The following is a 15,000-nucleotide window of genomic DNA, read 5'->3' as shown; positions in this document are numbered from 1 at the left end:
CGTGTGTCTGTGTGTGTAGTGGTGGTAGCAGCAGCAGCATATTTCCAACTCTCTGACAGCCTCCCTTCACTTAAGTCTGCTTAGCAACACTTGCCCTCTCTCTCTCACTCTCCATCCCCTCTCTCTCTCTCTCCAAGCACTCCCAGTCTCCTCATCCACTTGAATAGTGAGCTACAAAGGTTCTGTTCTCTCACAGAGGAGCAAACCACCACACATTGGTCTGTTCTGTCTGTGTGTTTAGTGGCGGTGGGTGGGTCTCTGAATGGGGATAATGAACCTGTGACCGACATAGCGTACAGTTGAGGGAATTGATCTTATGCACACTGCTGCCATAAGATGCATTTAGCTTTTACTTCATTCCTGCGCTGTGAGTATGACGTAAGAGCAAAATGGCCACTGTGTGAATATGATCCCTTAAAGCAAAATGGCACTTTGGTAGAGGGTTAGGTTGTGTGCATACACACACACACACACGCACACACACGCACACGCAGGCCCAGATAAAAGCTCCACTGAAGAGGCACAGCCAGCCTCAGACAAGACATGGGCCTGCTGGCCTCAATTTCGAGTCTCCCCATCCTCTAGAGAACCACACAGCCTCTCAAAGGTGTGTGTGTGTGTGTGTGTGTGTGTGTGTGTGTGTGTGTGTGTGTGTGTGTGTGTGTGTGTGTGTGTGTGTGTGTGTGTGTGTGTGTGTGTGTGTGTGTGTGTGTGTGTGTGTGTGTGTGTGTGTGTGTGTGTGTACGCGCACCACAGTTTGTTGGTTTACAAGAAATTGTGTCATCATCCCATCCTCCCACTCTGCAGCGTGATGGAATCACAGAGCGATGGGATGTCTGTTAATGTATGTGTGCGCGTGTGTGTTGTGGCCTGATTATGACTCACAGAGGTGAGCTCTGACAGCTTTGGTAATTAACACAGCAGTGGAGGATGGGGCAGGAAAGTGGAACACACACACACACACCTAGATAACTGCTCCGGAGGAGCCCAGTTGCACAACGGGGCAGAAACCGTGTGATTGTCTGAGCATTTTTTCGTGTGTCCCAATTCTTTGATCATGATCATGATTTTGTTTTTTTTAATGCCATGTCAAAGCCTTTCAGGTCACGCCCCCAGGTACACGCTGTTGGAGTGTGTCAGGTAGCTGCATGTCGTGTGGGTGTATGTGTGTGTCAGGGCTTTGTGTGGTCTGCCCACTAGTCAGACAGATTGTCCATTCATGAGGTGCAGCCTTGTTACAACCTCGCTGTTGTAAATGGTGCAACTATAGACTCCTAGCTGCCTTCTGGGAATAGACTCTGAAACGTGAGAGGGAGAGGTAAAGTTGGTGAGAGAGAGAGAGGGAGGGAGAAGGAGACAGGAAAGGGGGGAGATGAATAGGAAAATTGATCGAGAGAGGAAAAAGGAGAAGGCTATTTGGGACGAATCAAATAAAGATGAGACTGTGTCGTTAGTTTCCTAATTAAACCACTCACAGGAAATGCAACTGAGAAACTGTGTGTAAATATATTACATGTTGACTGATTTCCTAGCTATCAGTTTTCCAACTCTGAGTTTAAAGGACCGACAACTGCTTTTAACTCCCTTAAGTCGTCCCATTGGCTGTAGTGTAGTGTGGATGGTTAAAATGGCTGACTAAAGGTGCAGAGGAGAGACACACACACACACGCACACGCACACGTGCACACACACACACAGTCTGCACACGCACTTGCCTGTAGCTAGGTGTGTCTGTATGCGTGTGTCTAGACAGTGTCCATGTGGTCCAAAAAATGTGCCTGAGGCCTCAAGTCAAAACTGGTCGGGAATGAACCTGTCCTTATCTGCCCGTCTGTCTCTCTCTTTCTGTGCGTGTGTGTGTGTTTGAGGCATTGGCGTGACTCCTCTAGCTGATGCTTATCAGTGTGTGTGTCTGCCTGTCTCTCTGCTCTTTCTCTCTGTGTGTTTGGAAAGAGGGAGGAACAGGTGTGTGTGTGTGTGTGTGTGTGTGTGTGTGTGTGTGTGTGTGTGTGTGTGTGTGTGTGTGTGTGTGTGTGTGTGTGTGTGTGTGTGTGTGTGTGTGTGTGTGTGTGTGTGTGTGTGTGTGTGTGTGTGTGTGTGTGTGTGTGTGTGTGTGTGTGTGTGTGTGTGTGTGGGGGGGGGGGGGAAGGAGCAAGCAGACAGTCATATGGTGTCTGGCTGCTCTCCTGTCCACACTGTCTGCCTCTCTATTTTAATACCCCCCTCTCTTCTGGCTGAGTGGCTGTCTGTCTGTTTATCTAGCCATTGCATGTCTGTTTGTCCATCTCTAATGTCTGCCAGTTTGTCCTGACCTCTGTCTGTCATCTGTTTTTCTAGCTGTCTGTCTGTCCATATGTCCATTTAATTACTGCAGGATAGGTTGCAATAGAAGCCTAATAATCCAAGCAAAGTTCACTTGGACACTTGGACCGCAGCCTGCATGTAATAAAAATGCAATTGATACTTTCCCTCGCCGCCCAGAGAGGGGTCAAATGCTTACAACGTTGGGGCGGAAGACCTGAGTAATGTGAGAGAGAGAGCGAATTACTGAACTATACATTAACGCTTTGAGAAATATCTTAAATTCTTTCTGTTGGATATTTTGTGCACTATAGGGCCTTGGAGACTATTCAAAGCCAGCTAATGCCTTGTGGGCTAAATAGTTAGCAGGGGCGGTGGTATCGTGTTAAGTACGACATCGTAGACACACCAGGATTGACTGAGTCGTGCCTCAAAAAACTGGAAGAGCTTGTTTGCTGAAGTCAGTGTAACTATGGCTTCTGAAGCAAGCTGCAGAACCTAGCTCATGGATGAATAGCTAATTGGATTAAAGGCAGCATGCAGTGGTGTGTGTATGTGAGGAGGACAGACCACCTTCAGCATCAGGACTGTTACATCACATGTTCACTCTTCCACACCTAGTTTGTGCACATTTAGTTATTTTCCACATACCCACATATACCAGTTAAGTGTAGATTGCAGTGATCCTCCTACAACAGAAAGTTGTAAGGTTCAACCCCTATTCCCTACCACAGCTACAGTACGTATCGCAACGGAATTCTTCTGACCCAGTCTGAACATGACACTGGGCTGCTTTCATCCTACAGTACCCAGAATTCACTGCGAAGGCTTGGCTCTCAAGGTTGTTCTCTCAGCCATTGTCGCTAGTGGCCCCTAGTGGCAGAAGGGGGAATGTCTGTAGTTTCTGATGTCTCTACGCAACTACCTCAACGTGTGAGCACGCTATGGTGCTTCTTCGATTTGCTGCTTCAACTACAGATATCGCTGACGGACTTATTGACCGTTACTCCTACCATCTATTGATCATCATTACTCCCAAATGACAGCGAGTGAAGTATTCCTTTTAATGTCCTCTCAAAGGGGAAACGTTATTTTCCTCGTACACCAGTGGTTCTCAAAGTAGGGTCCAGAGACCCCCAGGGGGTTCCAGGAGGTCCCCAGCCAAATGAGTTAATATAACATCAAATTCAGTTGAACCACTTTAAACCCTATATACATTGGCTATTTGACACTAGCCGATCTACAAGCTCACAACGGGTCGCACTCGCATCGCAACGGGGAGTTGGAGTCTGTCTCCTCTGTAGGCCCAACAACAACAACTGCAGCAGAACAGGATGTGGTTGAACAACAGACAGGGCATGATGTGTGTGTGCGCGTGTGCGTGTGTGCGCGTGCCTCACTCCCTGTCTGAGACAGAATCAAAAGACACCCAAATAAACCTTGTTTACTTCCGCCAGAGGGGAAAAAGAGAGACAGAGAGAGAGAGAGAGAGAGACAAATGAGATGCACTGCTCCGTCCTCCTATCCCCCCTCACTCTACCACCCTCCTGTACCTCCACCACAACCCCGACCCCCTCCTCCTGAATGCCAGGCACATGAAAGGCTCAGAGGGGCCACCATGCAGGGGAGGAGGCATGGGAGAGTGGCATGGTTAGGTTCCCTCACTGTTTTCTGTCTCTCCCTCACTGCCTTTCTTCCTCTAACCCCCCCCCCCCCCCCACCCCCTCTCGTCCCCCTCTTGTCCCCGTGTTTTTCTGCCCTGGGCTAGACTATGGAACTAGCCAGGACTGTTTACTTTCTCATATGTTCATGAACAGCGATGCCAGGATCTCAACAGATGCAGAGACAATTGACGCGACAAAGCTCGCGTGTGTTCGTGCGTGTGTGTGTCTGAGACAGGGCAGTAGGGCAGTAGTAGAATATAATAATGCACACACAGGGCCCTGCTGGGCTGAAAGGTCAGATCTAGATGTGGACACTCTTTATGGTCGCCCTAGATAAGATTTGTCATTCAGCTGGGTGAGACCAGTTGTGTGTGGGGGGGTTATTTCTGAACACGTTTATACTGTCCTAGGCTTGTTTTTCATAAGAATATAATGCCTCATTTTCACAGACCATGCACACAAATCTTTCTGTGAACATAATGTTCAGAGTCGGTGTATGTCAGTAATATGGAAGCGTTGAGCAGTGCTGGAGAATTGGTCAGAGTGTGTGTGTGAGTGAGAGAGAGAGTAACTGTATATGTGTCTTTACTATGCGTGTTATAAGAGATTGTGAGTGTGCTCATGCTCGTGTGACAGCAGTGTGTAAACGGTCATCTGGTTCGACCATGTGACTGTATAAGTGAGAGGGACAGAGCAGAGGCCTCTGTGATCGTCCGCTGAAGACACACAAAAGTTTGGTTCGTTGTAAACTATTCAAATTGATAACGAGGGTGAAATAGCCAGTCAAAAAAATCACCTGTTTGTGGTCCTACGTTGCAGCCCATGCCAGCAGAACCACGAATGGTTTGGCTCTTTGTTGATTTTTGGTAGGGCTGATAAATTTATCCGAAAATATTGGCTAAATTAGATACTGTAATTTCCAAATCATAAAGGCTGCGGATAATTGCATAAAAGAGAGTGGGTTCCAAAATAAACATATTTAGTCCATGGATCAAGTACAAAATGTATTTGAACCTAGGTGAAGGATGATACATTTTTCCATGTTGAGATCACTGTCTATAAGTCATACTACGGTTCTAAATGTATTTATAAAATGTATATGAAATATATGTGAAAATCTTTTTTTTTATCTTGAAAAAATGCTAATAAAAAACTAAATGTAGGCAACAATTTGGACCCACAAATGGGTCTGTGGCCCAAAAATGGGTCCAGCCCACTCTTTGGGAAACACTGGTCTAAATGGAGCGTCAGAGCTTTTGCAGAGAGAAGCTGAGAGACTGATAAGAGCCAGTTAGAGAGATGTAGACTTCACATCGAATCGCACCGAATCGCAATTACCCTGCGTGTGTGTTCGTGTGTCTAGTCTGTGCAGCACACATGCATGGCTTGCATGCGTGTGTGTGTGTGTGTGTGTGTGTGTGTGTGTGTGTGTGTGTGTGTGTGTGTGTGTGTCAGACAGGTGCGTCTTCCTGTTGAAGTTAATGGCACACTGGCTACACACACACACACACACACACACACACACACACACACACACACACACACACACACACACACACTTGCGGTGCTCCACTAATGCGTCTGCTGGAGTACTGTCACGTGCGCTAATGGTCTAGGGACCATATTGAGGCTGCGCAAATGGGTCAGTGTAAAAGTTCACAGGGCTGTGTATGTTGCAAAGCAGAGCAGTAGGCTTCTGTCTCATCTCACTGTACATTGTGTGCACAGATAGCTTGATGGATGGATACAGATAGAAAGAAAGAATATTAATATGTGTGTATGAGTGCACTATATGGCTGACATGATTTTGCAGGGTGGGAGAAAATCCCCATGCAATTTGCAAATAAATGTAGTGCTATTTCTGCAAAATTCTTAGATATGAATTACGGTACAAGACATGCAAACAGTGATTTATCTGTAAAACAAATCTATAATAATACTGATGTTACTGTATGTATGTAGGCTGGATGTGTATGCAGGTTGCATGTCAGTGTGTAGGCGCGCTAACGGCAGCAGTAGCGGACAGGCTGCCCGGTGGTTAGGAACAGCGGGCGAGAGTTCAGCTGAGTGAGCGCCTGGAATGCTAATCCACATTGTCATGAGGCTGGCCTCCGCCTGACAACGGCCCAAAAGACTAGCCAACCTGTGTGTGTGTGTGTGTGTGTGTGTGTGTGTGTGTGTGTGTGTGTGTGTGTGTGTGTGTGTGTGTGTGTGTGTGTGTGTGTGTGTGTGTGTGTGTGTGTGTGTGTGTGTGTGTGTGTGTGTGTGTGTGTGTGTGTGTGTGTGTGTGTGTGTCACAGCAGCAACTACAGATAAGAGAGGTGCTTCATTATTGCAGATTAGGACAGACGATCAGCACGGCATGTGTTAATAAAAGGAGAGAGGGGGGGGGGGGGGTGATGTGTTGGAAGGTGGAATGGATGGAGACGGATGAATGGAGAGATGAAAACGGGTGTGTTAAAAGACATGTGCACCCACCCCTGTTCATTATTCCTACTGCTGTGCAAACTGCCACTGCACTGTGTGACACCATAATATGTATCTCTGTGTGTGTGTGTGTGTGTGTGTGTGTGTGTGTGTGTGTGTGTGTGTGTGTGTGTGTTTGTGTCGATGGGCGTTGGGCTGTCATCTGTCAAGATGAGCACGAATCACAACGAGAAACACAGGCAGCCATTAGAGATAGACAAAAACACACACATAGACACACACACACACACACACACACACACACATAGACAATATATATTGTATGCAGACATGACACTGTATTCCCCTTGCATATACTGTATATCAAATTTTAAAACGTGTTTGTCCATCTCACTCTTGTGTTCGCTCTTTTCAGTCTCTCTCTCTCCGCCTCTCTCTCCGTCTCTCTCTCCGTCTCTCTCTCTCTCCGTCTCTCTCTCCGTCTCTCTCTCTCTCCGTCTCTCTCTCCGTCTCTCACACACCTTTTAATGAGCTGTCACTTGTCTCGTCAGCAGCACATGCTGCTGTCATAGAGGGCAGGCAGATGTACGACACAGATGACCTGGTGCTAATGTCAGCTTGCCCCTAAACACACACACACACACACACACACACACACACACACACACACACACACACACACACACACACACACACACACACACACACCTCACCAGCTAGGGCTTAGCCTGCCTCAAACACTACTGCAGTGGGTTTATTATTGTTATTCTCTCCCTCCCTCCTTCCTTCCCTATCTCTCTCTCTCCCCCTCCCTCTCCTTTCCTCTCTCTATCATTGGCGCTCTCTCACTCACTCTCTCTCTCCCTCCTACTCTCTCTCTCTCCCATAGTGCTGCAGTGCCGCCTCTCAGAGAGAGGGGAAAAAAAATAAACGGCAGCCACAAGCACTCGTAAACAGACGAGCCCCCTTCTACGCAGGCAGCTTGTACACACACGCGTGCGCATACACACACACACACACGCACACACACACCTGGCTACACATACGGCTCCAGCGACTTCCATTTGCATGCGAGCTCATTCATCCGTGTCCTTGTAAGTAAGGGACAACCCCCTGCGCACAGACACACACACACACACACACACACACACACACACACACACACACACACACTAACAAATCTTGTCCAGTAGTTAGAATGAATGGGGGACACCCTTAAGCTTAATTTACAGGCTGGAAAGATGCATTGCGTGGTTAGCTTGAAGATCAGTCCTTTCCGCCAAGTGACACCGTGGTACTACAGAGTATAAATTAGGCCTAATACCTTAGCCGTCACAGTAAATTGGCGCTATTGTTCTGGGGCTGTTTAGCTCTGGTAATTGACAACGCCATACAGCACAGAGGAAAATCCTTTAGTACGGCCCATGAAAGGCTGTCCCTTGATTATTCTTTGTGTGTGTGTGTGTGTGGGTAGTCTCTGGATTAACGTGCATACATGGCTTTAAAAGGAATAGTCTATTATTGATGCCGTCCTCCTACTCGTGCCTCCTCTTTGCTCTCCTCTCCTCTTCTTCTGTCTCTCGCTCTTTTCCTTCCTTCCTTCCTTCCTTCCCGTTCATACTTTCTGTTATTTGACTGGAGCTGGGGCTGGGCAATTAACCCAAAACGTGTTGAAACTGACATTTAGAGCCAATAACTGACTTAATCTTGCTCATGTGGGTTAATCGACTAATCCAGAAGCACGTTTTTTTCCTTCTTATTCATCAACTAATTGACATGAATACGTTCTAATAGATTTTTTTATAATTGATTTAATCGATTAGGCTGATTAACCACTTACTATTGTACTGTATTCATGTATTGTGGTTACAATGGTGACATGCACCAATAGACCATCTTCAAGCTTGTGTAGATTAAAAAAAAAGGTTCAATAATCGTGACCACGGCAAAAGTCTGAAATAATGGTGATATTAATTTGAAGTCATATCGCCCAGCCCTAACTCGAGCCCACCTTCCTCTTCCTCTTCCTCCTCCGTACATGCACTCGCTCTGTCTCGCCTCTCCTCTCTCTCGCCTCCTCTACCTTCCTCCCCTCCCCTCCCCTCCCCTACCCGGACTCTCGTTCACCTCCTTGCTTCCTCTCTTCTCCCTTTGCTCTCTCTCTTTCTTCGTGTTTGACTTTCGCTCTCTCTCCTGTGGCTGTGTGAGCTCTCTAGCGGTTCTTATTGCGGTGAAGGAAGCTCTCACTGCCCTGGTGCCTGTGTTACCTGTCGGTCTGGTTGAAAATATTGTGTGCGTGCTTTTCTTGTTTGTGTATTGGAGGGACAATTGCAGGCTGTGTGTGTGTGTGTGTGTGTGTGTGTGTGTGTGTGTGTGTGTGTGTGTGTGTGTGTGTGTGTGTGTGTGTGTGTGTGTGTGTGTGTGTGTGTGTGTGTGTGTGTGTGTGTGTGTGTGTGTGTGTGTGTGTGTGTGTGTGTGTGTGTGTGTGTGTGTGTGTGTGTGTGTGTGTGTGTTTTTTTGCGTCATACAGGCCTGTCTGTCTGTTGCAGATAAGAATCAGCCCATCAGCTTGTGGCCTCTCACCGACTGTGGCCTGGCTTTGCTCAAAGAGACACGTCGTGCACAGTGCACATGCACTCTTGTGTCTGTCTGTGCATGCTCGTGTACGCTGCGGCGGCTTCCGCGTTTACTGAACATACGCACACACTCACACACACACACACACACACACACACACACACACACACACACTTAATTAAGGTTAGCAGTACGACACAAAACTGTATCATAAAGTGCCATGTAGCATTGCAGACCTGAGTAAAATGTTCAGCTTTCTCTCACTCAGACTCTGTCTCTCTCTCTCTCTCTCTCTCTCTCTCTCTCTCTCTCTCTCTTCTCTCTCTCTCTCTCTCTCTCTCTCTCTCTCTCTCTCTCTCTCTCTCTCTCTCTCTCTCTCTCTCTATTTTCTACCTCCTTAATGCCTTCGGTCCCCACGTACCGGCTGCTTAATGCCTCGCCTGCTTTCACCACTATGGGTGTTGGTCCTTTTATTTATTACATTTCACTTTTTTCCCTCTCACATCCCTCTCTAGCTCTCTCTCTCTCTCTCTCTTTCTGTCTATCTCTCACTTGCTCTCTGCCTGCATTCCCTCTCGCTCTCTTTCTGTCTATATCTCTCACTCGCTCTCTCCCTGTATTCGTGACAAGAGTACATCACTTTAATTGTGGCGTGGAATCGCAATGTATCTATTTCTGTCTCCACTGCTCTCTCTCCTTCTTCACTGGGCTCTTAACCCCTTGTTGTCTTGTCTGCTTGCTTAACCCCTTTCTCTCTCTCTCTCTCTCTCACATATATATTTTCTCTCTCTCCCACTCTCTGTCTGTCTCTGTGTGTGTCTCTCTCTCTATGTGTCTGTTTCTCTCTCTCCATGGTGTGCTTAAACATGGGATTTCTTTGTCTATCTCTGTGGTTCTAAAAGTGGGGTCCAGGGACCCTCTGGGTTCCTTGAGGTGGGTTCCAAATGGACCCTTACAGGTCTGAGAGTTATGGGGATCCTTGAAATAAATTAAAAACGTCTTGAGAACCACTGGTCTTATCTGTTTAACCTCACGTGTCTTCTCTCTCTGTCTGCTTGTGTTTTCAGAGCATGGAGGAGTGCGAGAGCCAAGGGACGAGATCCCCCGCAGAGCTCTGCTCCTCCAACAGCAAGCTGCCTGGATGGCGACCCCTCACGAAAGGTCAGTGTTTCCTCCCTAACCTCCTTATGCCTCCCTCCTCCACCTGTACCCCCCACCACAGAGACACAGGGGTCGTCTACCCCCCCACCCCACCCCCCCCGGTACAACCCCCCCCCATTCACAGCAGCACGCTTCTCCTCTCACCGGGAAATAACACAGCTGTCTGAAAGGCCACATGCGCGCACAACACACACACACACACACACACACACACACTCACTCTAGTGACCTCTGATGGATGAGCCCCCATCCATATGTATGCATATATTAGTTTTATTAGATTATTGCTGTTAGATCGCTGTGTTCAGCACAGCCCACTCCCCCAGCCTGCTGTTCTGCACGTGTGTGTGTGTGTGTGTGTGTGTGTGTTTCCCTGTGGGCGGGTGTATTTGAGCACGCATCTGATTGTCATTATGATAATTCTTTCTCTTCCATACGTTATGCAAGGATCAATAAACGTTACTGTGACTGCCATTCTTTGTTATTAATGTATGTATGTATGTGTGTGTGTGTGTGTGTGTGTGTGTGTGTTGTGTTTCACAGGGTAAACTGCTCCGCCCACTCTGGTGTTTAACCGTCTCTTTCCGGACATCAAGGAGGAGCCAGGTCACCCTGCCCTGGTCCACCCCAGGTACTACACTACTAAAGTACACATACTCAAGTAAATGTACTGAAGTACACAAGTAATGTAATTTGTTACTGTCCATCCTGCAGCACACTGTCTTTCAACCACTTAACCCTCTAGACTTGTTAAACTGGATCTGAATTGTCTCTGTACTCTGACTACTTTCTTCCCTCTATACTAAATATCATTGACAAAAATAGCATATAGAGTGTAACTGGTTAAACCAAGCCTGTTCTCTCCTTCTCTCCCTCCACTCTGCCATCTAACCCCCTTCATCTTTCCTTCCATCCCACCACTCCCCACCTTAAACCTCCCTCCATGCCTCGTGTTTCACCAGCCCCCCCCCAACAGCATAGGAGGACTAGCTACTCTTTGGTAGTCCTCGTGCTCTCCCCAGTAATGTGGCGCAGATTACAGTCTGGAATTAGCGTGACCTAAACAGGCGGCCAGAGTCGAGGTCTAGCCACTCAGTCCCCACGTGACTGACGTGACTTACTGACTGACTGACTCGCTGGTTGGCTGACTGACCGGGCCCTACAGACAGCAGGCCAGACGGCCTTGGCTAGAGCAGGATTATAACGTGCAGCCTCATCCGGCCCGCCCCGCCCACACATCCCCACGTCTGATTTCAGTTTCAAACCAACCGAGACCTGCGCAGACCGGTTTCCATACGCCACTCTCGCATCGGGCAGGGGATGAATCATGTTTATATACAACTCAGCCCGCTCGCTTGACAGCCCCAAAGCGCGTTGACGCAGAATTTGTGCTACAAACCGACATCCATTAGGCGTTACACACGTGCCAAGTACGAGGCAGCGTACATTATTCAGTCACGTCTTGTTGCAGCTTGTTTCTCATGCTAATTTTTTCAGTCCTCTACTTAAAGCGAGCGGGAGCACTGCGTCTCTCCGTCCTGTGGAGAAGGAGGAAGCGCGCCATGGTTTCATGGTTTGTGCTGTAGCGTTTGCAGGCAGAGCCCAGTGAGCTGTCATGCTTAACCTAGTTCACAGTTCCAGCACTACTGCTGTCTGGAGGGGGACTGCTGGTGGGGGGAGGGGTTCAAAGCCTCTCCTCTCTTCCGTACTCGCACTCCTCTTCTCTCCTTTTCTCTCCTTTTTCTTCTCTTCTCTATCACGCACTATCTCTGTCGCTCTCTCCATGTCATGCTCTTCTTTTTGCTCTTTCCTTCTTTCTCTATCTCTCGCTCCCTTCTCTCTCTCTCTCTCTGTTGTTGCCATGCATCATCCTCTCTCTCTCTGTCTCTCTTTCTCTCTGTGTTGTCGCCATGCAGTCAGGAATAGGCAGATAACATTGGCTCAGTGGCTTCAGTGCATCTGCAGGCACTATCTCTTATGGTTGCACCCACTACCTGGACATCTCAGATAAGATGTGGCTCCATTCAGGCCAAGGCGCTGTAAAGACACGATAAGAAATCCATATTTGCCTCTCCGCTCGCTTACTGTAGGCTAACGAGACAGGGTCCGATAGTGGCGTGGCTCCCAAGTGTATCTCTGACATCATCTCGATGATGACGCCGGGTCTAGCCCAAATATTGTCATTAGCGACGGCGGGTCGCTAATGGCAATTAAGGAACTCAGCTTTTATAATCTCTTTCTGCTATATCCATGATGTCAGTCATCTCCCAATTTGGTCACGGTTTCAGCCTGACCCCACATACTGACAGACCCTCTTAAAGACGGCTAGCCTCCTACAGAGCCACTCCGTAAAACACAGGCAATTAAAGTTGCTTTTTAATAGCGTAGATGCATAATGGGCCAATGGGGGTTACAGCTAAGTCGTTAGCAAATTCTCCCCGGCTCTTTTAGAGAGCAGATTAGCTTTAAAAAGTGCTTTAAACTTTTAACTTAAAAAATCGACGACCAACATCGTGGGAGGTTAACACTAAATGAACATTCATGGCCTGTCTCTCATGTCATTTTCTCTCTTTCCTTTTTGCCACCTGTTTACCTCATCTTTCTATATCCCCCTCACCTCTTCTACTTGTTACATTACACATTATTAATAAATATGAAATGTTTCTCTAGAAAACTCTCCCTCTAGTCTTTCTGTATATGTAAGCTAGATATATTGGACTTCATTGCCATCTCCCTTATCCTACAGTACTGTACAGTATCAGTGACCTCTCTCTCTCTCTCTCTCTCTCTCTCTCTCTCTCTCTCTCTCTCTCTCTCTCTCTCTCTCTCTCTAGTTACTACCTGTACACATATGATAAGATGGTGGCCCCCAACGTGTCCCTGAGTAGAGAGGCGGAGGTCAGCCCTGATGTTCTGGGGCGCTCCTCAAACACCACTACAGCCGACAAGCGCTGAGCCAAGACGAACCACCCATGGGTCAGTACTGACACACACCGAATACAAAGCAACGCTACAAAGCAACGCAGATATGAGAACGCTCTGTGATTATATACTGTATATATACAGTATATCGTTGCTGTCTGGCTATCTCCAGATTTGAACTTTTTGTGTTTTTTCGTAAATTAACGCCCTACTTGATCATACTACAGCTTCACTCAAAAGCACCAAAAGTAGCTGATTGCGGCACGTTTTGAGCTTGTCGATCTGCTACTACTTTTTGCTACTATGGCATTTTTATCCTGAAAAAGTAACAGTTTTGGACATATGAGGTTTCCACCCGACAGATACGATGTGATGCCACACAAAAAAAAACGAGGTGGTCCCAAAGAGCACAGATGTTGCAGACACAAGAGCGTGCAGTATGTGTATGTGACACTAGAGGTCTATACAGGCCTAAATGGAGACTAATGGTGTGTTCACACTAGCAGCTACAAAAGATACAAAACTACAAAGCAATGCAGCTGTCACGCTCACGCAACCCGCTTGTTGAAAATGTGTGGAAAATATAAAGGCTTGGGTTAAAAAGAACAGGGAACTGGCTGATGGAAATCATTGATTTTTCACCATTACGAGCAGGAATCTTGTGGTGAGAGCTGTGTGGAAATTGTTAAACAACACTTGTAGTATGGTATATTCGTTTAAACCAATTGTTTTATTGATAGGCCAATTTAGATTAAGGCCCACCCGAACTCTATTACTAGTGGCATGAAGATTGTCCCAAAGGTCTGCCGTGAAACCCCTGAAAATGTTACATGCATATATTATGCATGCATAGACAGATGCATAGACAGGTTCATGGTTTAACCGGTTTCCTCGTTCCTCGAGGCACTACATTGCTCTCTCTCTGGATTCTATGTATGTGATTATTTGTCTTGCTTATTTGTAAGTCGCTCTGGATAAGAGCATCTGCTAAATGCCTAAATTGTAATTGTAAATTGCATGCGCGAGACAAACAAATCACACCTCGCATGCGGCAGGCTCATGACAGACCTGCAGAGCGCACACAACACAAGGTGGATCTGGTACGTATAGATATACGACACAGAAACAAGGATGTAAGACAGATACACAGCGCAGACGCAAGGACCACACTGTTTTGGTTGGACACACAAAGCAGACGCACCTACAGCATATGTAAATGAAACATGCACACACACACAAACACACACACACACACACACACACACACACACACACACACACACACACACACACACACACACACACACACACACACACACACACACACACACACAACATAAACATATTGCAGACACAATGACATGCATGCTATATATAGACAGCCCACCCAGAGCAAACATGAGCATACTACGGTATATACACACTCTAGATGTATGCACAGTACACAGCGGATGCACAAACACTGTGCATGTGACACGCCTGTGTGCACATGTTCGCATAATATGCTCACACTGTTTGAAAACATAAACATTACTATGTCTCTTTTGAGTGTGGATTCAATACACACGCACGCACACACAGTAGAAATACTTGCCCGTGTTGTGTAGTACACATGCATACATATCTTATGACCACACAATCAGCTTACACACTTCTATGCACTCATACATACCCCCCCTTAAACACACACACACGCACACTCCATTGCCTCCAGCCACACACATAATCATACGCTGACCTTCACATAAAGGCTCTGGGGCACTTTGCTATTGATGAACAAGAGTGGAAATGGCAACGACCTCTGCCGTGCACGTTGATTGTGTGCGTGTGTGTGTCTTACAGTACAGTATATACAGTACAGTATATGTGGGCGCACACACACAGCCACAGAGCACTGCGTATGCCTGAGTGTGTGGAGCGTGCATTCATAAGCGTGTAAAGAGTGTCT

General features: G+C 47.1%; 1 protein-coding gene across 1 annotated transcript in view; it reads left to right on the top strand.

Annotated features, from left to right (window-relative positions):
• The window catches only part of skila (SKI-like proto-oncogene a), a 33,983-nt gene that overhangs the window by 14,892 nt on the left and 4,091 nt on the right, over positions 1–15,000 (top strand). Inside the window, 4 exon segments of the mRNA XM_080439884.1 lie at positions 10,037–10,231; positions 10,679–10,761; positions 12,965–13,047; positions 13,050–13,106. Coding sequence (XP_080296010.1) covers positions 10,037–10,231; positions 10,679–10,761; positions 12,965–13,047; positions 13,050–13,106 — 418 coding nt within the window.

This window comes from Gymnoscopelus braueri (assembly GCF_963280865.1).
Source record: "Gymnoscopelus braueri genome assembly, chromosome: 10".
Lineage (NCBI taxonomy): Eukaryota > Metazoa > Chordata > Actinopteri > Myctophiformes > Myctophidae > Gymnoscopelus > Gymnoscopelus braueri.
This window is presented reverse-complemented; position numbering and strand designations above follow the sequence as displayed.